We start from the raw sequence: 22,074 nt of genomic DNA on the forward strand, positions 1-22,074 counted from the left end.
ATGAATTCAGAGAACAAACTATTACATCAAACAGCACTGACTGAGGTGGAGGAGGCATAATTATTTAAAAAATGCATACAACTAAGAAGTTAATAGCCTTTGTAAAGCAAAATTAAAAGAAAAAAATATTTGACTTTCAGTTAATCTGCTGACATGCATTTATCAAAAAGCCTCAAATGATGTGTGAAAGTCAACAGTTAATGCAAATAAAATGTAAATGTAATGTAATGTATAATCCTTGAGCTATGATCAATGACTAACTCACCCAATAGAATGGGGAACCTCCAATGAGATTTTACTCTTGCAGGGGGAAACTCATGTTACCTACATGATGCCAAGTAATGTGGCTGTATGCAGGTAAAGTGTGTGTAGTCTGCGAAGGTGAAATCAATCAATAGGATGGAGAAAGTGGCCACAGGCCATCCATACCATTCATTCTGCATGTGCAAGTCCCAGGATCCTTGTTAATGCAGATTCTGTGCATATTACCTCATTGGTTTCCATTGTCACTGTGACATGACGCTCCATATTCTTTATGGAAATATGCTTATGATATGAATATGGCATAACTAAGATATTTTATGCAAGATGGCTCATGTAAGATATCATTGGAAAGATTATGATTTACTGAATGTGATTATCCAATTTGTATGCATGTATCATTTCCGTATCTGGAGTTAGGAATATTGACTATGTTACAGTTACAACTGTGCTTATGCTTGCAGACACACCCACCAGATAGTAAGCAATCAGCCTTAATGGGCGATTAGGAAAAAGACAACAGGTCTTCGAAGATGTGGATCCCCCCCATCTTCCAGGAGTTCCTTCCTGTGGACATTGCAAATAAACCTGGTTTCATGGTTGCTTTGACACTGCAAGGTCAGGTGATAATGTCACCTGGTAAAAAGTACTACCTTGGACACTGCTGGTACTTTTCCACTGGAAACAAAGGTTTCCTGCCTTATGTAAATTCTATTTAATGCTGGGGAGTAAGGCAAACAGGACTCTTTTCCATTGCCTTCCTGCCCAAGAAGAAAGACAGCTGAAAATACCGGAAGAGACAAAGGAACTGAGCTGAGGGAAAGGAAAGGGCTGAGTCTAGTCTATAAAGAGAAATAACTGGAACTCTAAGCTACAGAAACTCTGCAACTTGCCTAAAACAACAGTTAGGGTGAGAAATTTACATTTTGTAACCTGTTTCTTGAGTGTATTAAGCATAGCTTGCGTATTTTGTTTTATTTGTTCAGTAATCTGCTTTGTTCTATTTCCTATCCCTTATCACTTAAAATATATCTTTTATAGTTAATAAACTTGGTTTTAGTTTATTTCAAAATCCAGCTTGTGCAATTCATATGTGGGGGGTGGGTGGAGCAAAAAGCTGTGCATATCTCACTCTGCACTGAGAGAGTAAATTTTTATGAGCTTGCGCTGTGCAGATCTTTCTATACAGCACAAGACAATATTATTTTGGGTTTACTCCCCAAAGAGGGTGTGCACTTGAGTGTTGGGAAATTTCCTAGCTGAATCTTCCCATAGAGAGCTGTTTGCAGACTCTGGGTGATTCTACAGCTGGTGCGACCCTACCTGTGTGTGTGCTGCCAGGGGCCGGAGACCCTGATTCAGCAAAACAGGGAGAGGGAGCCCAGGCTAGTGGAGCAGGCAGGCTCAGTGAAACCCCAGTACATCAGGTGGCATCCCAGATGCGGGGGGGTGTCCAGCCCATCACAGTCACCTGCCTGGAAACCGTTTGTGCAATATACAGAAGGTTCAGAGGCCCCCTTGCATGGACACTCTATCTGTGTTTCCCACTCACAACCCCACTGCAAAGTTTAAGTGGCATGGAGGGATCTGTGGTGGTGAATTGCATAGATGATCTCATGCTGAACAACCTTTCAAATGCATTTTATTATACTGAAAATATTTCCATTCTAAACCACCTTTAGAATATTGTAATAGTCTGATGCCCAGTACAATTTTCCATTAAACAAATTACAAGGAGGGCAACTGATTTGGGGAAGAGTGCCAGGGAAATAATGCCTTCCTTGATTTAGAGATGCTAGCAAGAAGCAAACAAAGCTAAATGCATCTTCTGAAAAGATATAGTCCAGATTTTGATTTCTCCTTCTCAGTGGTAATGCTCCTTGTTTATGGAGATAATTGGTCATTTTTAAGTGTCAATATGACTCTGTTGGTACAAAATAATGTGTGCAAGTCCAATTATTATTAGGACATGGGCTCATACCCAGCACTGGCACTGTAAATCATTGGGAACTACTGGAACTGTGGTGGCAGACTGCCTTTCAATGAGATGTTAAATCGAGGCTTCTGCTGCCTGTTTTTAAAGATGTGTTTGTAGAAGTTAAAGATCTCATGGTAACTTTTAAAAAGAGAAAGGGATAATCTTATTGAGAGAGGGCCAATGTGCTCTCTCTCTCAATAAGCATGTTCTAATGTCTAAGGCTCTATGAGCTATTCTTCAAAATGGCTTCTCTGTCAGTTCTTCACTTGTAAGCAGCATCGTCAATGCCTGCCCGGAGGGGTGGGAACAGGGGAATTGCTATGCTGCATTAGACTAGTGGTCCACCTCATCCACTACTCTGTCTCTGACAGCAGAGTGAAGGTGTGACTCCTATTCTTCTGCAGTGACTACCATCCAGTTCAAGAGTGGCATTGTTGGGCTTTGGAAAAGAGCCATGCCAAACACCTCCTGAAATATAATTATGCTCATCACAACACAGGGCCTTGAAAGTGAGGACAAATAAATGGTAGTGCTTTAAAGTATAGTTCTAATCTGAAAAGTCAGTTTATAAAAATGGTGCTGTGAAGTTCCAGGTTTATTTTCTTTTACTGTCTTTCAGATTAAATATATTCAGTGAACACACAAAAAAGTGTGTTTTTTTTACCTGCCATCCCTGAAAACTCAGCCTAGGTTCTCAGAGTGAAGCTGGGTACTTTTTTTCTTGTGGATCATCGCTAATAAAAATTCTGCTGGCCAATTTATAAACTCAGTTATACTCCTGCAGTCTCATTACCCTCACTGAGGTTGCACAAGTGCAACTGATTAGCTCTGGGGTTGAAATTTAGCAAATAGTCTGTCAGTGGTACACAAGTAGAAATAGAGTCCTGCTCAGTTCTTCTCAGCTTTATTGACTTTGCAGGGCTAATAGGAGTTAAAAAATAGTAAACAAATATTTTTGTCAATGAAGTCAGCAAATATGATTCTAAATACACATTGCGAAAAAGATCTGTTGAGTAAGAAGGTGCATAGTAGAACCACACTTGAAATTTGCTGCATGACCATAGGGATCATGTATCTTTAAAAAGTCCTGCCAGCAGCTAGGGACTGGAGTCAGCATAAGTGGGACCTCAGCTGCACCCTTAATCAAGGCTCTGCCCAAAGAGTAGTTAAAAGAGGAGAGAAGGGCAGAGGACACACTTGGGAAAGAAGCAGCCAACATGGGAAAGATGGCAATGAGGGGACATACAAAAGACTAGAGAAGTGGACGGAAAATAAAAAAAATGAAGAAATTAATATTAGTATTGTGGGTTACATCCTGCAAAGTGCTGAGAACTCCTGTGAAGTACTTAGCACCCTCAACTTCTACTGACACCTTCCAGGACCAAGATCTATGCAAGTTTCTTTCAGCTACTGGTCTATTAACTTAATCATTTAATAGGATTGATAGGAAAAACTCAGAAATCTAACCTCCTCACTGAAGATCTGTAAAGCCGTTTAGCCCCAGATTATACTCCATCATTTGAAAGAGTGTATTTGAAGGGAATTCTCCCTAAGAGGCAAAAATGAAATTAATATCCTCAAGAGAAAAAATAAGAGGACATCAGTAAGGCTCCAATAATAAGCACTCTCCAGTCTCCCTCAATCCTTGTGAGCAAAAAATACTGGAATCTCCATTTGTCTAAAATCATGGCATTCAACTTATTAGTGCATGAAACGGTCTGAGATGCCCTGAGTAGAAAAGGTAATGTATCAAACCCATTTTACTCTATTTACTTTTGAAGGAGCAAAGAGCAGAAGGAAGAATGATGAAACAGGAAAAGATCCACAAACAGCATAAGACGGAAGTGCCTAAAGTGTGACTTGGAGGCCATATAAAATCTAGCACATACAGAACACCAGGGAATGATCAAATGCTGTGCTCTGACAAGCAGTTATTCTACAGTGTACATGTGCAATCACCTGCCTCCATTTACTGTACTTCTTCACATGCCCTGAATTAACAGGGGCAGAGACAAAAGATAGTTCCAGTACAGAAATTACCTTCTATGATGAGATAACTGGCTCTGTGGATGAGGGCAAAGCAGTGGACGTGTTATTCCTTGACTTTAGCAAAGCTTTTGATACTGTCTCCCACAGTATTCTTGCCAGCAAGTTAAAGAATAAGGTCTGGATGAATGGACAATAAGGTGGATAGAAAGCTGGTTAGATCGTCGGGCTCAATGGTTAGTGATCAATGGCTCTATGTCTAGTTGGCAGCTGGTATCGAGCTGAGTGCCCCAAGGGTCGGTCCTGGGACCGGTTTTGTTCAATAGCTTCATTAATGATCTGGAGGATGGCATGGACTGCACCCTCAGCAAGTTTGCAGATGACACTAAACTGGGAGGAGTGGTAGATACACTGGAGTGTAGGGATAGGATATAGAGGGACCTAGAGAAATTAGAGGATTGGGCCAAAAGACATTTGATGAGGTTCAACAAGGACAAGTGCAAAGTCCTGCACTTAGGAGGGAAGAATCCCATGCATTGCCACAGACTAGGGACCGAATGGCTAGGCAGCAGCTCTGCAGAAAAGGACCTAGGGGTTACAGTGGATGAGAAACTGGATGTGAGTCAATGGTGTGCCCTTGTTGCCAAGAAGGCTAACGGCATTTTGGGCTGTATCAGTAGGGGCATTGCCAGCAGATCCAGGGACGTGATCATTCCCCTCTATTCAACATTGGTGAGGCCTCATCTGGAGTATTGTGCCCAATTTTGGGCCTCACACTACAAGAAGGATATGGAAAAATTGGAAAGAGTCCAGCGGAGGGCAACAAAAATGATTAGGGGGCTGGAGCACATGACTAATGAGGAGAGGCTGAGGGAACTGGGATTGTTTAGTCTGCAGAAGAGAAGAATGAGGGGGGATTTGATAGCTGCTTTCAACTACCTGAAAGGGGGTTCCAAAGAGGATGGATCTAGACTGTTCTCAGTGGTACCAGATGACAGAACAAGGAGTAATGGTCTCAAGTTGCAGTGGGGGAGGTTTAGATTGGATATAGGAAAAATGTTTTCACTAGGAAGGTGGTGAAGCACTGGAATGGGTTACCTAGGGAGGTGGTGGAATCTCCTTCCTTAGAGGTTTTTAAGGTCAGGCTTGACAAAGCCCTGGCTGGGATGATTTAGTTAGGGACTGGTCCTGCTTTGAGCAGGGGGTTGGCCTAGATGACCTCCTGAGGTCCCTTCCAACCCTGATATTCTATGATTCTACAGAAAGAGAAATGATGCACTTATTTGCATCATAACAATGGGCAAAAAAGCATATAATCAGTACATGGCTTGAGGCTAAGCAATGTGTTGACAAGAGGAGCAGTTTGGGGTCAGCTGTGCCTCAGAACTTTAATGTCTAAGGACTATATGGGCCATATACCAAAAATGTCCTCTCTCCTGGACAGAAAATCTACCAAGTTGGTTTTTAATTTAATAGGGTACTTACTATGTGTTTGATGTCTGGATATAAAGCCAAGAGTCAGAACTGGGTTACCTGAACTGAGGCAAGGCCGGGTCCAAGACAAAAGCAGGGCTGGGAACAACCAGACACAGGAGCTATTGTAGCCATAGGCAAATGCTTGAAACAGACACTAAACTGTTGCTGGGCTGAATAGCAGTTCTGAGTACTCTTCCAGCCAATCAGGCAGCCTACTACAGGCCAGCTGCAGGCATTAGGTCACCCGGAGACTGGCTCTGTTGCAGGTTTTACTTCCAGACTGGCTCTGCGGGAGGATTTGATTCCTGTGTCTATCTGAGATTGGAGCTCTCATTAGAGCTAGTTGGCTGAGGGTCCCTCTAGATAAGGCAGAGGTTAGAAGTTGTTTGCCTGGGGAAATTTCCGTAGAAACTGTAATTGATTATATCTAGTTTCTCAATTGCAATCAATTTTGTTACTGAAGCTGGCAACTTAGGTCCTACTGGATTCTCAATTGCCTTTGAATATCCAGACAGCAGAATTGACCAAAAGATTTCCCCTCCCCTTTGATTAGCAGAGAGGCTAACTATTCCTTTTGGATATGGATTGACCACATACATCCACAGTTTTGCCTCTTCCAGATTGCCTGTTTGACGACTATGTGCTTTACTTGAGACTACACTTTAAGACCACTTGGAGCCTTCAGCAAGTGCATAATATGGTTTCCTATTTAATTACAAGTGTTTCATTCAAGGAGCTTTTTACCCCTGAGCTCCACAGATTGCACTGGATTCTAAATTGTGTATGGGTACAATTTAAGCTGTTGGTTTTGATATAAAAAGCTCATTATGGTTTGGGTCCTGTATATCTTAGATGCCACCTCTCTCTTCTGATTGCAACTGGGCAGTTGAGATTAGCTAGTACATGGAAGCTGTCTATCCCCAGGTCTGTATGGCTGAGTCTGGGTGGGGTAGGGTATTCTCAGTGGAGGGCACTGGAACTCACCTTACTCCTTGGTTCTGACAGAGCCTGTGTCTGTTGACCTTCTCCAGGACAGGTCACCCATTCATTTAGTCACTGTTCATACTCGGTTACTTTTTTTCATACCTCAGTTTGCGAGGTGTGGAATGACTGTGGCAGCACTTGTGGCAGAGCAGTCAATGTATGGTAGATTGCCTATTGGATGTTCTGAGATTTGTGTTTGGTAATCTAGCGATTACTACACTGTGCATTGGCTACATTGAAAATAAATGAAATATTGTTACATACATTCAGAATGTCATTATCATCAGAAACATTTGAAAGTCTCTCCATTTTGACCTTGAATTTTGAAAGTTCAGTATTGGCTACTTCTCAAGTGTTTAATACCTTGCAAGTGACCAGTTCCTAAAGGCATGGAGGCAGCCATTGGGTGTTCTGTGCTGGGAAGAAGATGAAGCAGGTTGACTCTTGCTTGAAATATGTACTCACTGGCATTGCCTCCTTCTGTGTAGGAATCCCTCACCTCTCCTAGCCTGCCTTCCTAATGCACCCATTCCCACTATTGATTCCTGACTTTTTGCTCTACTGGGAACCAGCAGAGGAGAACTGGGATCAAGCAGGCTGGGGCAGGGGGGGAATGAGCACAATACTTTCAACACAGGAGAGTAGGAAAAGTAGCGTTACGTAAGATAGACAGGTAATGGGGTGGAGCTTTGCCAATGAGGGGGGAAGGAGTTGGAAAGGGCTAGCAACGTGTCTTCTTCAAGAGATTAATAAGGGGGAAAAGGATGGGAAAGGGGAGGAAAAGAGGGTTTCTCTTTCGGTGGAGAGAGAGGAAGAGAAATCCCCTGGCTGGAAATCCTTATTCTAAGTTTAAACTAACATTCAAGAGAGGAGATAATATTTTACATACAGAGAAAGCTGTTTTTACCTCCTGAGATTTGAACAGTAGTTTACACTGAACTCAGCTACTTCTAGTCAGAATACACTCACTTTACATGTGATCTGATCAGTTTATATTACTTCAGGCTTTAATGTTACTCCTCTCTAAGGGCCTAATCAAAAGTCCACTGAAGTCATAGGAAAGATTTACACTACTGTATTTATTATTAAATCAATGTTGATGATGTGCTCTGCACTATACAAGCATCATTGAAGATGGGTTTTATTCAGGGAGCTCACAATCTACATGTAAAAATCGGTCACAAATGATATACATCAGACATGTATAATTAAGATTTTGTAACACCTATCACAGGAATCATACATCAAGTGATTTTCATGTTTAAAAATAAATCTGTGATTTTTGACATTTTGGGATTTTGCTCAGAGTGAGTGGGTGGCTCTGACATACACAACTGAACCAGATTAATGGATAACTTTGAGCCCTCTTGCCAAAGTAAAGCATGTACTGCATGAGAGGCCAATAGACAGGCTGAACTCAGTATCAATACTGTGGGGACAAAGGACTAGACCAGTGAACTCCCAATGAGAGCAGTGAGCTTTTTAATTATGCTGGATTTACAAAAGTCAAAACTATGGCCTGATCCTGCAACCCTAATTTAGGCAAATAATTCTATTATGGTAAAGGGGCTATTCACATGGGGTAGCTGCATGAGGGTTTGCCAGATTGAGTGCTATATTAAAATGTCATCTGTTACTACAGCAAAAGCTAATGGTTCTAATAGTTTCAACAGGAAAATGAGGATTATTTTGGGTCCACAACAGTACCTGTGCCACTTCACATTGTTATTATGTTTCTATGATTTTAGCCCTATTCATAATGATCAGACTATAACTTTTCCTAAAAACACTCTGGATAAGACAGAGCTATTTTTGGCAGATTGTCTTTGCTAGACTTAATGGAGTAACTGTTTGAAGAAGAGAGGGAGGTTAGTTAGGACACATGGGCAAAATGTGGAACGAAGAAGCCATAAAGAAGGATATCAAAGGATTGTTTAGGAAGGCATATTAGGAGGAGTATTAGTATTGACAGGAGAATAGTACAAAATGTCAGCAGGGATGTGGCCTTGAAGGTGAGTACCAGATATTAAACTGCTTTATACCTATTATCTAAAAGAATCAAGATGAATTTTCAAAAAATTCAGTTTGAAGTGTTAACTGGGCTAATCAGACTGAATGCACTTTGATGCCAAACAGGTCACACCATATAAACACAAGCCTTTGCTTGCAGTTAGCATCTGGTTTTATGAACTTTGATGCCCACAGTCTGAGTGTCCAAGATCAAAGTTTAAAAAAATTAACAGCTTGTCTGCTGTGACTACAAACTGTATATTGTACTATTTAACCTATGTTCTCACTGAAAAAATTCCTGCCAATTTAATTAATTTAAAATATAATAAATCTTTAGGTTGCAACTACTTTAACTATAACAAATCAAAATGTAGATTTCTTTTTAAGAGTTGGTTAAGTCTGATAATTCAAAGGGACCTGTGATGGGATATCTATCCCACACAGATGGCGAAAGGGTTAATGTGGCCTGGAGAGGCTAGTTAATCCACCTGGTTGCACCTGGTGGGTGGGCCAGGCTTAATAAAAGATGAAGCCCAGGTAGAAAGGAGATGGGTTGTCTGTATAAAGAGGAAGACTAGCGTAAAAGGGAGGCTGTAAGGGACAAACTCTGCCAGTTCTCGATCAGTAGTAGAGAGTAGAACCTGGAGAGACCCAGATAAGCTACTGGGGTGGAGCAACTTCTGGTGGTGAGCCCTGACAAAATGGTAGGACCTGGATCTCCAGAGAAGAAACTCAGGAGGATGTATAACTGAAGAGGGGCTTCAGGAGTGATTTTACACCCTTAGAGAGGCCCTGACGGAAGAGGGCAGCAGAGGTGAAGGAGACTCCTGCAGTGGGGCTAAGGGAATGCCCATTGACAGGCAGATGGCCTTGAGAGGAAGATAGATGTGGAGGATCCAGAGTAAAGCCTAGACTCCAGGGAGGTAACTCTTGAGGTAACTCTTCCTCTTCTCCAGAGGAATGGAGAGCTAGAGAGGACCCAGGATGGATTAAAGTTTAAGCCTGAGGGAGGGGGAAGAAGTTGCTTTCATTGTGTTTTGGTTTTCAGTTGGGTTAAAAGATTCCACGTAGAATCCCTGGGGCCCTTCTCTGACAGAGGTGTGGAAGGGAAGAGAAGCCCTAGAGGGTGGAAGATGGGGTATCGATGACCAATGTTGTGTGGGACACTTCGTTTGAGATGTTGGTATCCCACAAGGGAAGAGACTTTAAAGTGACCTGTTTGGAGGGTCAAACCATGAGACAAGGTGAACCACTGTGGGATTGCAGCAATTGTCAGTAGGTGGTGTTATCTAGGAGAGAGCTACTACCCCACACCCTGCCAGGAAGAGGTGCTCTAGCAGTGAGTTCACCCTTCTACAGTACCAATGCATGGAAAAAAATCCCTTTTAGAACATGACGTGGGGATGTTAAGTATTCAGCAAAAGAGATCTAGTGTGGGTAAGATGCTGAATCAATTGTAGACTAATTTTGATCACTGATTTCTAATCATGTCAAACAATGTTTATCTGCTGCTAACCAAAAATAGAAATCCTTAACCACATTTCATTTAGAATGATCATAACACAAGGAGTAGGAGTTTTCTCTTATTTATAAAAAATGTGTCCACAAGGCTGGCACATCTTCACTGCAATTTTGTCCCTTTGCATTTTACTACTCATATTCTTTTCTTGCCACTTGACTCTCCTTCATTTTTAACATGTATTTGTTTACCTGCCTCTTCTTGTTTTCCTCCAATTCACTACAAAATCCCTTCTTACCATCTAACTTGAAAATATAACAGGGAAGAGGTCTCCCCAGGGCTGACCCTGTGCTACTGGTAGATTGGTTGGTGGGGATACAACCTGGCTTGCTCAAAGTAGCTCCCGGACTCTCTCCCTGAAGACCAAACTCAACCTTACCTTGAGAGCATATTCACAATTATCTCTGTGTGAGTAAGAATCCTGAATTAAAATCTAAAACCTTGGCCTTTCTGACATTTTGTGGATGCCTAACAGTCAGCTTAAGTTCAACATGGCTAAAATAATACTCGTAATCTTCCCTGACCAACCCCTCCCTGATACCTACTCTTGCTACCTCGTTATTCTCCTTCACATCTCTCCTTCAAACTCTTATTTGCTGTCAGGTGTACAAAAAACTTGACAATAGTTAAGTTGCTGGTGTGCAGTGACCACTGAGTATCATGGGGATGACTGTCTGTTTCTTCAAACTCCCCAATTTGTCTGTATCCATCTGCTGTTTCTTGTCTTCTATTTAGACTGCAAACTCTGTGGGGCAGAGTCCATCTTTGTTTATTTATACAGCGTCCAGCACTATGGGGTCCTGGCCCATGACTAGGAGTCCTAGGTGACACGGTAATGCAAATAATAAATAACTCTGATTTTTTTTCCAGATGTGACTGCAAGGCTCTGCTGATGCATTATCAAAGCAAACTGTGTAAATGAGACCTATCCCAGAATGTACTGTAGATGGCATCAAATCTAATCAAAAGTACACTGCTAGAGCTACCTTTATTCTTTGCATCTCAGGGCACCTTGCAGGATAATAAAATGAAATTTTAAATAGCAGCTCACAATTATGACTAAACCAGTCAGATGATATTTGGACTGATAGTGTTTTATAGTTAGTTTGTAAATACAGGGCCAAATTCTGCTCTTAGACACACCAATATATATACCCAGAATAACTCCACTCCCTCCATGACTAAAGAACATTGTAGCAACACAAACACCCACAGATGCTAGGAAATTAATAATACAGTTTAAATAAGGACTGCTGGAGATCAAGCAGAAAAAGAATTTACTATCAGAAGTGTAAAGTATTAACTTGCAAGAAGAATCTATTTATAATGAAAGACTTTGTATAATACCAATTTGGAATTTAATTGATAGTAAAGCAGAAAATATTTTAATTCTGACTTTGAAGAATTTCTGTGACACTGATAAAATACAAATGACAGGTGACAAAAGAGTGTAGAGAAATAATATACACAGGTGCTAGTCTATTTCCCGCCCCCCCAGATAACAGCCCATTATGCAAAATAAGAGGAAAAAAATAAATCACAATCAAGAGAGCTTTCCTTGAAGAATGAGTAATAACTGCATGGTTTCTATAGTGACTTTTATAAAAAGTTGTATATAAAAAGGAATCTTATTTTCAGGGATAAAATGACAGCAAAAATACTCAGGGGGAGGGAGAGTAAAGAACCAAATAGGAGAATTTAGACAGTGCAAGTATCATAGGGACTTTTGCCATATCCTTAGATTCAGTCTTCCCTGTTCCTCCTTTTTAAAAAGGATGTGTCAGGAAGTTTGATTCCATTGTCCATAATGGAAGCAGGTGGTGCTTTTGTCTTTCCCCCTCCCACTCTAGAGTGGGAGGTACAATCTAACTGTTCAATAAATGTGAAGAGAAATACAGAGGTGTTGACATAACACTTTCCCTCCTTTCCTCCAACCTTCTTCCAAAATTGTGAATGAACAATTTAAACGTCCTTATTCTTTGCTGTATGAAGAGCAGATGAAGTTTCCTATCAAAATTATTCTGAGTCAATATAGTTCAGGTGTGAAATAAATGCAATAGAAAGTGTTCATTATATAATTTTCATGCCAAAATCTGCTCTGTTACACTGGTACAACTCCACTGCAGTGACTTAAAAGGGACGCCCACGTGTAAATAAAAGCATTGTGTGGCCTATGATATCTACTGCCAAGACTACTAAAATGAGGTTGCCTTGGTGCAATAACCCATCCGAGCATTGTAATGGAGATTTCAGCTCCAGATGCTGTAAAAGAACTAAGACGACAGTAGTAGGAAACAAGACCATTTTAAAAAAAGTGTTGATGGTAAACAAAACATTACCATTTAAACAAAACCCAAAAAGGGTTAACTTTGAACCTTAGCCTGAAGTCCTTGGGCTTGATTTCCACTGCTTAGCACTCTGTGTAGCTATTTACACCTGTACAAAGAGGGTTTAAAAGACTATTCAGTTAAAATGGTAGCATTTGATACCTGCTTTGTAAAGACGGAAAGGACTACATAAGGCGCAAGGCTGTGGAGAATCAGCCCCATGTGCTGATCCCAGTTGGAGTACTGACCAGTTAAGGACTGCAGTGTTGGGGTATTACTAGGGTGACCATATATTCTGGTTCTGGACCATAAATACAACTTTTTGCATTGTTCCAGTTGATTTACTTAAACTATATTGGCCAGAAGGATGTCTACCTTCTCTCCAACCTCTCTTCTTTCCTTTCCATTGAGGTCAGACACACTACCCTCCCTATCTTTAAGCTCCTTTTGCTTCCTCTTTGATTCTGTGGCCCTTCTTTGAGGGTGCACCATCTGCAGGATATAGACAATCTGAGGCAGAATTAAAAAAAATGCAGGAGGTTGCCTGGCAAGTGCCACACTGAGCCAAACATAGAGGCAGCTTCTGGGCTAGACTTCAATAGAAGTGAAAAGGGGAAGCAGTACTGGAATGGGAGCCAGGGATCAGCGAAAGGAGGTTGAATGAAAGTAAATAGGATGATGGTAATATACATCCATCAATTGCATGTCGTCACCCCAACCAATCCCATGTCACTTACTCCTGCCCATCTAACTACAGTATCTGTCTAAGGAGGTTATGTTACCCATTACTGGAGTATCTGAGCACCTCACAACACTCCTGTAAGGCAGGGAAGTGCAACTTATTCCCATTTTACAGATTGGAAACTGAGGACAGAGGCTAAGTAACTTACCCAAAGTCACACACAGTCTGTAGAGGATCATGGACTTGAATCTACATCTCCCAAGTCCTAGTACCCTGGACCATCATTCCTCTCTCTTCCTCTAGTGACAGAGGGATAGCTCAGTGGTTTGAGCATTGGCCTGCTAAACCCAGGATTGTGAGTTCAATCCTTGAAGGGGCCACTTAGGGATCTGGGGCAAAAATTGGTCCTGCTAGTGAAGGCAGGGGGCTGGACTCAATGACCTTTCTTGAGGTCCCTTCCAGTTCTAGAAGATTTGGTATATCTCCTATTATTATTTATTACTATCTGTTATCAATCTCTCTCCCATCTTTGCTCACACAAACAATCCCCCTTTTCACCCACCCTTTCAGCCACAAGAGCCTAACCCATCACCCCCAACTATCAAAACCATTTCCAGTACCTTCCACCACTAGACCTCCAGGTCAAGGTGTCTCATCCAAATCCTCTCATACCAGTTCCCTGGCTCCTGGTGACAACTATAAGAAAGTGGCCCTGGTTTGGGGTTTGAAAATCTAGTCACCCTAGATGTAGGTTAACATTATAAAACACATAGGAAAATTCAGTGTAATTCAAAATATTACATTAGAGAAAGAACATCTTTATATTTAAAAAGCTCCCACTAAAACTCTGAAATCCACCTAGGATAAACTGGCACTTAATGTACCTGTAAAACCTTAGCTGACTCATCCAAGAGATGCTCTGTGCTCTCATTTTCAGGATTAAATTTGTTAAGCTGCTGGACCACTATTTCAATATGTTTTTCTGGGCTGGCCATCTTCACCATGCAGAGTCCTATAAATAAAGTAAATCATTAAATTTTCATGGCTCCTTCAATTGCAGCATAATGTATGTTGATAGGCTTGCAGAGACACATGTACTGCAGTACTGTAAATGGGAACATTCAGGTTAAGCCTTCAAAATCCTAATTGCCCAACCAGAAGGGTTAACAGAAGGAATGAGCAGATGCTATAAATATAAATAAAATAAGTGACAAATGATGAGGCCTTTTTTATTCTGACAATGTCTCTTTAATGATCATTAGGATAACATTTTCAACTAATTTCAGTACCAGGTTATTGGGTGAAGTGTATATCTAAAACGTATATTGGAGAGAAACAGTAACTCCAGCATGCATACTTTATGGGACAATTTCTGCCCTAATTTAACCCACAGAACTTTCCTATTGAGACGTAACTGAAGACAAAAGTTTAGTCTTAAATCCAGTCTTAGGGAAACAACTCAAGATTGCACACTACCCCCTTACTCTGTTCCCTTTCCCTCCTGACCCTTTGTCTGCTGACATCCCTCATTGTGCTATGTATTACTCATATATGCAACAATTTGTGGAACTGGCTCCCTAGACTTAAAAGAAGTCTCTGTCCTGAGAACATTTTTCTGTACATCACCATGCCTGTTTACATTGCCAGGTAAACATTAATAATGTTCAGTGAGTAAAGTCATTATCTTAGTCCAGCCATTCAAACCAAAATTATCACCAATTTAATGTTTACATAGTGAAAATAAAATGTTAAACCCTCCAAAATCTTGTATTTAACATATTATCATACACTTCTGATAAAAAAGAATGCTTGATCAAGATTTTAAAAGGCTGTTAGAATACTTCCTAATACACAGTTTCTGTACCTTGCCTTCCAGCACTACTACGTTTCACTTAAATTGCCATAACATGTTTAAATACTAATCTCAAACTGTTGAAAGGAAAATTAGTTTGTGTGACTGTTTAATATGAGCATATAGCTAACGGATCTGATTAAAACACAACTGCTAACTAGTAAAATTTCTGAGCAGTTTTATTATTATATAAATGTTATAAAGCTGCATCGTGTCTTTAAGGGACAGCCTAGGCGTGAATGGTGCCACAGAATCATACTGCCACAGAAAAAGCATTAGGAAGCATTCTGCTTCAGGGAAAACACTGCCCAGAACCATCCAATGTGCAAGAGGAGAACATTCACTTCTATATCCTTTTATGGGGTATAGTTTGCTCCACCCAAGAATGCCAAAATTATTTCAGGCTCTAAAGATTTAGATAAAGGTGTGTGGTGGGATATGTATCTATGTGGTTATTCAGTCTGCCCTAAGGTTTCCAATCCAACTCCCACTGAAGTCAAAGGGAGTCTTTCCATCTGCTGTAATGGGAATAGGTTGGGGCCCTCACCCTCTGAACATCCTGAGCTTCACACATCCACAGTAAAAATTAAAAAAAAAATTGAAAATAGTTAAATGAAAACCAAGATGTTTGAAGCTCTATAATTAACAGTCAGAACCCCTGATACAGGTACTATGTAAAAAAAAAATTTCTTAACAGCAGCAGTTCAGTGAGTGACTATATTTAAACAGATTGACTTTAACAGGTTTTATTTTAAAAAAATGATTATCAGATTGTTTATTCTTGATGCTGGCTTCAGTCAAATAAAACAGAACTAAATTCACAATAAGGTGGAAGGACACTAAAAATTCGGAGTAAAAACCACAAGCTGGTGCCTCGGCATCCTTCTGTTTGCAAAGTATAATAGGAGATTATATTTTCTAATCCTGAGCTATTAAAAAGTTTTCAGTGTCAACAGACATTCTACCCTTCACTACCATATCCAGAATTTCAATTAATAGCCTTAAAAGGTTGCAACCCCATTTACGTCAGTGGAACTACAACACCTTCTTAAATCAGGACCGAATAAGGTTTTTGTGAAATTCAATGAGATTGAGTAGGTGCTGCTCAAAACGACCCAGATGCTTTTCTCATCTATGTGGCACAGAAGGAAACAAAACCATGGAAACTGCAAAGAATGTGGGGTAAAAAGTTCCACAGAAGGGAAATATGGCTACAACAGAGCACCCCCACTTACCATATAACTTTCTGCACCCCTAACATTTAATCACACCACTTTATGGCCATAATCAACTGGAGTCAGGGTACAACTTCTCTTTGCAGCATGCTTTTGTCTTAGGGCAGCATAACTTTAGATGGAAAAGGGGTGTGTGTGTGTGTTTTTTTTAAAACCACACAAGTGGTATGGATGTACAATAGCAGTAATTCTAATGCGTGCTAACTGGTTAAAGGACCAGATCCTACATTTGATATTTTCCTACATATCCTACCATGAATATATTTGAAAGTGTGTAGTTGCATGCTCTGTAATATGCATAGTAAAAATACTGTGCCCTTATATAGCATTATTGTATCTGATGATCTCACAGTGCATTCTCACAGCTATTAATCCTTACACAACAACCCTCAGGCAAGTCAATTTTATTATCCTCATTTTACAGATAGGTAAACGAAGGGACAGAGTGATTAAGAGTGGTTGTCCAGGGTCACCACAATCAGTGGCACAATTAGGAATAAAGCAGTCCTACCTCTCAATATTCTGCTCTTAAAAAAAGACACACAGTCAAAATATTATGGTCTGTTCTTTTTTTTTCTATTATATTTATAGACATCTAGTCAGCCACTAGAATTCTGGTTAAATTATACAGTGAACATTTTTTCCCCTTCAGTGATGCACATGATCACACATCTTAACCATTTTTGTCTTATCTCTGTTTTGTCTGTCAAAAGTATACATTTATGGTCATGTATGTAACAGATGCTCTCATGCTCAGGGTTTAACTGATCGCGATATTTGGGGTCAGGAAGGAATTTTCCTCCAGGGCAGATTGGCAGAAGCCCTGGGGGGGTTTCGCCTTCCTCTGCAGCATGGGGCACGGGTCACTTGCTGGAGGATTCTCTGCAGCTTGAGGTCTTCAAACCACAATTTGAGGACTTCAATAACTCAGACATAGGTTAGGGGTTTGTTATAGAAGTGGATGGGTGAGATTCTGTGGCCTGCATTGTGCAGGAGGTCAGACTAGATGATCATAATGGTCCCTTCTGACCTTAAAGTCTATGCGTCTGTGAGTCTGTGTAAGCCATATCTACTCGGTGTGGCTAGGCCAACTAGACTGAACCTGCTACAGCCTTGGCTAAGACAGTTGAATTTTTTAGCTTAGGTGGTGAAGATTCAAGCATTAAGATCCAGAGGTCCCTCCCAGCTTTGATCCCTGCTGCCAATGACTCACCCAGGGGCATTGGCATTACAACTGGTGGCCTCTATAGTGAACTGAATTGGTAAGTCTCTGAAGTGCATAACATGCTTGCCTGGCCAGGGAGAGTATGTAAGCTATTATGCCTACTTGGTGTGGCACTTTGTGCCTATCTGGTGGTGGCTAGGCCAACTAGACATCTGAGCTTGGTACAGCCACAGCTAAGAGAATAGGCTCTTTTAGATCAGGCAGCAGAGGATCATTTATTAAGCTCCTGATGTCCCAAGTTTGATCCCTACTGCTGACAACACATACTGGGGTGTAAGCAATTATAACTGCTTTGCCCAGTGATGTCCATTATAGCAGTGGTTCTCAACCTGGGGTCTGCAGACTATATATGAGATCCGTGAAAGGTTGTTGTTACCATAAAATAGTGGCTTTTAACCCCGGGAATCTACATACTATTTCCAAATGGATTTACACCTCCATTCAAAAAGTTGTAGGGGTCTGCAAAGGAAAAAAGGTTGAGAACCACTGCACTATAGAATGCTTACATGCTAACAACCCCAGAGAATAATAGTGTTTCATGTATTTTATAGTGTTGTAGCTATGTTAGTCCCAGGATCTGAGACACAAGATAGGTGAGGTAATATCTTTTACTGTTGGTGGAAGGAAGAAGAGCTCTGTGTAGCTCAAAAGCTTGTACTGCCCATCAACAGAAGCTGGTTAGTCCAATAAAAGATCTCATGTATTTTTAATACTGTTCATCCTGAAGGATCCCAAAGTGCTTCAGAAACATGCCTGTGGCTATCTTCCTGACTGTCAATGTTACGCTTGTGGAGTACACTTTACTTGTCCTATTTTAGTAATTTTATATTGACATATTAGTTAAAATAACTGCATGTATGCAACACCCCTTCTCTACCCTGTTTGTTTCTTGGTCTCTCAGCTCCCATGATAGAGACCATGTTTGGAATGTGCCCAGAACACAATAAGTGCGACCAGACAGAAATAAGGATGAAAAGCAGCTACCTCTGAAGTGGTAGGGAGGCCACCAGCAAGTCTAATAAGCTCCACAACAGGGTGGGAGAGGGAAAATTTTAGCCACGGATACTGGGGCACTTCTCCGGTCTTCTAACAAATAAATAAACTAAAGGCTGTTTTACTTAAATTTCTACACAGGGAAGGTGGACACAAGTGGGCTTTTAAGGTTTCATCGCTGTTTAATTTGCAATGAAAGAGGTGTGGGCTTTTTTTAATACTCAGCACTGATGCCGAAAGCCCCGAGGTGCCGGGATCAGCCCTGGCACAAAATAAGCACTGGGTTTCATCTTGGAGACTCTCACACAGTGAACTAAATAGCAGCGAGCCTCGGGGGAGTGGGCGTCTGGGGCGAGCCCTAAACCGGGGTCCCCCTGGGGCGGGCGAAGGGCCGTGACGGGACATTTGTAGTTGAAGGTGAAGGCATTGAATCCCTGGACCAGTAGTAAGGGGTCACAGCATGGCCCAGCCCCCCTCACTCACCGCTATGGGAGCCGCAGCAGAATCAGCACAGTCCACCTGCAGCGGAGACTACTTGGTTCTCTACAGATAATGCCCGCAGCGTGGGGGCGCGGAGGCTTCTGGGATTTGTAGTCGACTCAGCCGTCCTCATTCGTGTATTCGAATGGTCCAGGGAGGAGTAAAAAACTACAAGGCTAAAAGCACGATGGCGGCGAATGTTTACCTACCGTTGCCTAGCAACTGGTGGTCAGTGGGACTCCAGCTGGTGGATTTTTTTAGCCCCAGACACTGCCTGAAACCCAATTAAACGGGTTGACTATAATAATAATTTACTTAATATTAAGTGGACGCATTAATTATTGTCCCGCGACAAGACTACAAGTACCAGCATACAACTCGCCACTCTTATTTTCAGTGGCCCCTTGAGCTACGGGGCGTGGCATGCTGGGAGTTGTAGTCCTCCCCTTCTGAGCTTGCTTAGGGTGGGGGATCCATGTTCCGCAAATGGGCAGCCGAGGAGGAGGGGTGAGCGGGGAGGGGGCCCCTCGCGGCCGCCTTCCAATTGGTGCAAGAGTAGAGAGCGCTGGCCAGAGGCAGCGCACAGAGCTTGAGCGGGTCCGCCTGTGCGCATGCGCTGAGTGAGCGCTGCTGCTGGGAGCTGGTGGCGGCGGTGGAATGTTTTGGGGGCTGTCAATGAAGAGAGGCGCCGCTGCCGCTGCTGCTGCTGGCCGGTGCCGGGGCAGGTCAGCCTGAGGGGGCCCTGCGGGATACTCCTCCGCAGCAGGGCAGCGCCTCCCTCGCGGCTCGCGTGGCCGGGTTTGCCAGCCCCGCAGAGCAGCCCGAGGAGGGGACGGGGTTTCGCCGGGTCCCCCAGCAGCCGCCTGAGGTGCCGGGGAAGAGGGATCCGTAACCCCCCCACTCCCAGCAGCCGGGGCGGGAAGCGGCCTGAGAGGCGGAGGCAGCAGCTGGGGTGATGATGAACAGGTTCAGAAAGTGGCTCTACAAGCCCAAGGTAAGTTGAGAGCAGGTTGCATCTCCGGCGCGCCGCCGGGCGGGAGCAGCGGCTCTGGTTTGGGGGTGTCCATTACGTGTCAGCCCTTCCTGCACGCTGGGGGGCGAGGGAGCCCCCGGTGCCTGTGTGCGCGGGGCCGGTGCCGGGGACAGGCGCGGGGAGCGCCGGCCGAGGGGTCTTGCAGGATCCCCCGTGTGAGCGGAGTCCTTGGGGGGAGCCCCCTGCCCGGCTTGTCTGGGGGGGGTACCTGCCCCGCTGTGCCCATCCCATTCCCCTGCGCGCTGCTGTGGGCAGAGGAGGGAGCATGTTATTGTCTCGGTGTTGCTGGGCAGCCTGCCGAGAGCCCCTCGCGGGGGTGGTGCAGCGCCAGGGAAGGGGTCCGAGGAGGGGCCTGGCAGTGCCTCCCTTTGGGGGGGAGAGATACTTCGTCACCTGGACGGTGTGTGGCGCTCAGTAGGGATTTCGGCAACCGGCCGCCCTCCCAACCTTGCTTATCTGTCACTGGCATCCCGTGATTTGCTGTATCTGTAACTTACAACCGATTCGATCCTTGGCAGTTGAAGAATATGCGGGTTTTTTTTTAAATTATAAGGTAGACCCAATTTTAAAGGGGAGGCAGCCGAGATTTATAGAGAAATAGGATTTTGTTTTATTTGTGCTGCTGATAATGACCCACTGTGGTTTCAGAGGCAGCTAATCAGAGACGGCAAAAGGGTGCTTGGATTTGCAAGGCACCTGCATTCGAGTGAGCGGTTTCTCAGCGCGTCGGAAGAGCCCTTCACGCAGCTTATCTGTTCAGGGAGGCTAGATGACAAAGCAGAGCATGTGCTTTATTGTTGTTTGGACCTGACAACAAAAGAGGACGAGGGGGAGGCTTTCTGATACTGTTCTTGGGGGATAGTTGTCTCATTGGAGGTTTCTTACTGTGTTTGGCTTCCTGTGATGATGCAGAGGTGCTGCTGGTTTAGCTGTGTGAGACTGCTACTCTGCCAGTGTAATCTTCATAGTTATTAGGCAGTCCTTTATTCCCTTTGGACTTCTAGTTTCAATTAAACTCATGTAACAGCTGTTTACTGTGTTGTTGCATACAGTGTACTCCCAATTTGGAGAGAGATTAGAACCTTCACATTGTCAAATGTTGCTAATTCTATATTTTAATGGAATACTACTAAATATATATAAAGCGAGAACTTCTAAGTAAAGATCTTGTTACATTGTGATTTGTGGATGGATGTCTTGTGGTCGTGTTTTGCCCCCTAATTAATTAATTAACATAATAAAGCAAGATTTGTAGAACAGTTTACACCAGAATTATCAGAAGCTTCTGGGATAGGTAAATTAATGCTAGGAGTGCAATATTCTCTTCTGTATGACATTCTTTTCCTACACAAAAGGATGTTAATATTTTTGAACAGCTATTGTATCTTACTGATGTCTAGGTGATAAATGGAACACCTTGATACTGTAGTTGTTAGTTATAGAGTACCTAATTTAACTCTTGTAATGTCACTATTTTTTTAAATAAGTTTTAATTTTAATATAGTATAAAGTCTCATTAAATCTTTTAAACACGGTTGCTACTTTCATCCAGATAGTAAGAACCAGTCCTTTTGTGGTTTTATTGTATACTGGAATGATGCTATAAATAATAGTTTAGGTGATGCTGGTTTTGTAGAATTTCATATATAATTTTAATCCCGATTAACACTATTTGTTCCCTTTTTTTAAAAAAGGGGATTTTTTTTAACCTAGAGAAATTGGAGACAGAGGTGGGATCTTCTTTCAGTTGTTTACTTTATAAACTTGATAGTACTTTGTATTTAGTCACCTTCATGCTTTCCTCTCCATAGATAGCTTGTTCTTTGTGCACACCTTTTACACAGCAGCAGGGGAGAGAGAAACCATTTAAAATAAACAGGAAAACATCTTTGCAAAGCCACAAATTTAGTAGGAGAACTCACTGGTAAATGCAGTAATTGATGCTACTTTTAACTTCCTTTTTTAAACTGATTAGATTTTTAAAGTGCTAGTGTTCTTTCTAATAGAGAATTCTAGATATGGTGAAATTGATT

The 22,074-nt window shown here is 42.3% G+C and overlaps 2 protein-coding genes across 11 annotated transcripts in view; one reads left to right on the plus strand and one right to left on the minus strand.

The window, feature by feature from the left end:
- CFAP99 (cilia and flagella associated protein 99) overlaps positions 1 to 20,544 on the minus strand; it is a 92,247-nt gene extending 71,703 nt beyond the window's left edge. For 2 of the 4 annotated variants that reach the window (XM_039539491.1, XM_039539488.1), the window contains exons 1-2: positions 20,435 to 20,522; positions 14,108 to 14,235 (exon numbers count right to left, since the gene is read on the minus strand). In XM_039539491.1, the coding sequence (XP_039395425.1) occupies positions 14,108 to 14,235; positions 20,435 to 20,510 (204 nt within the window). In that variant the 5' untranslated portion in view covers positions 20,511 to 20,522. Of the gene's footprint in view, positions 1 to 14,107; positions 14,236 to 19,011; positions 19,594 to 20,434 lie in introns of those variants that run through there. The other 2 variants (XM_039539490.1, XM_039539489.1) reach the window with 2 other exon arrangements.
- The window catches only part of ZFYVE28 (zinc finger FYVE-type containing 28), a 298,503-nt gene continuing 295,733 nt past the window's right edge, over positions 19,305 to 22,074 (plus strand). For 2 of the 7 annotated variants that reach the window (XM_039539482.1, XM_039539481.1), the window contains exon 1: positions 19,311 to 20,002. In XM_039539482.1, the coding sequence (XP_039395416.1) occupies positions 19,964 to 20,002 (39 nt within the window). In that variant the 5' untranslated portion in view covers positions 19,311 to 19,963. Of the gene's footprint in view, positions 20,003 to 22,074 lie in introns of all 7 variants that reach the window. The other 5 variants (XM_039539483.1, XM_039539484.1, XM_039539486.1 and 2 more) reach the window with 4 other exon arrangements.

Source organism: Mauremys reevesii, linkage group 5 (genome assembly GCF_016161935.1).
Source record: "Mauremys reevesii isolate NIE-2019 linkage group 5, ASM1616193v1, whole genome shotgun sequence".
Lineage (NCBI taxonomy): Eukaryota > Metazoa > Chordata > Testudines > Geoemydidae > Mauremys > Mauremys reevesii.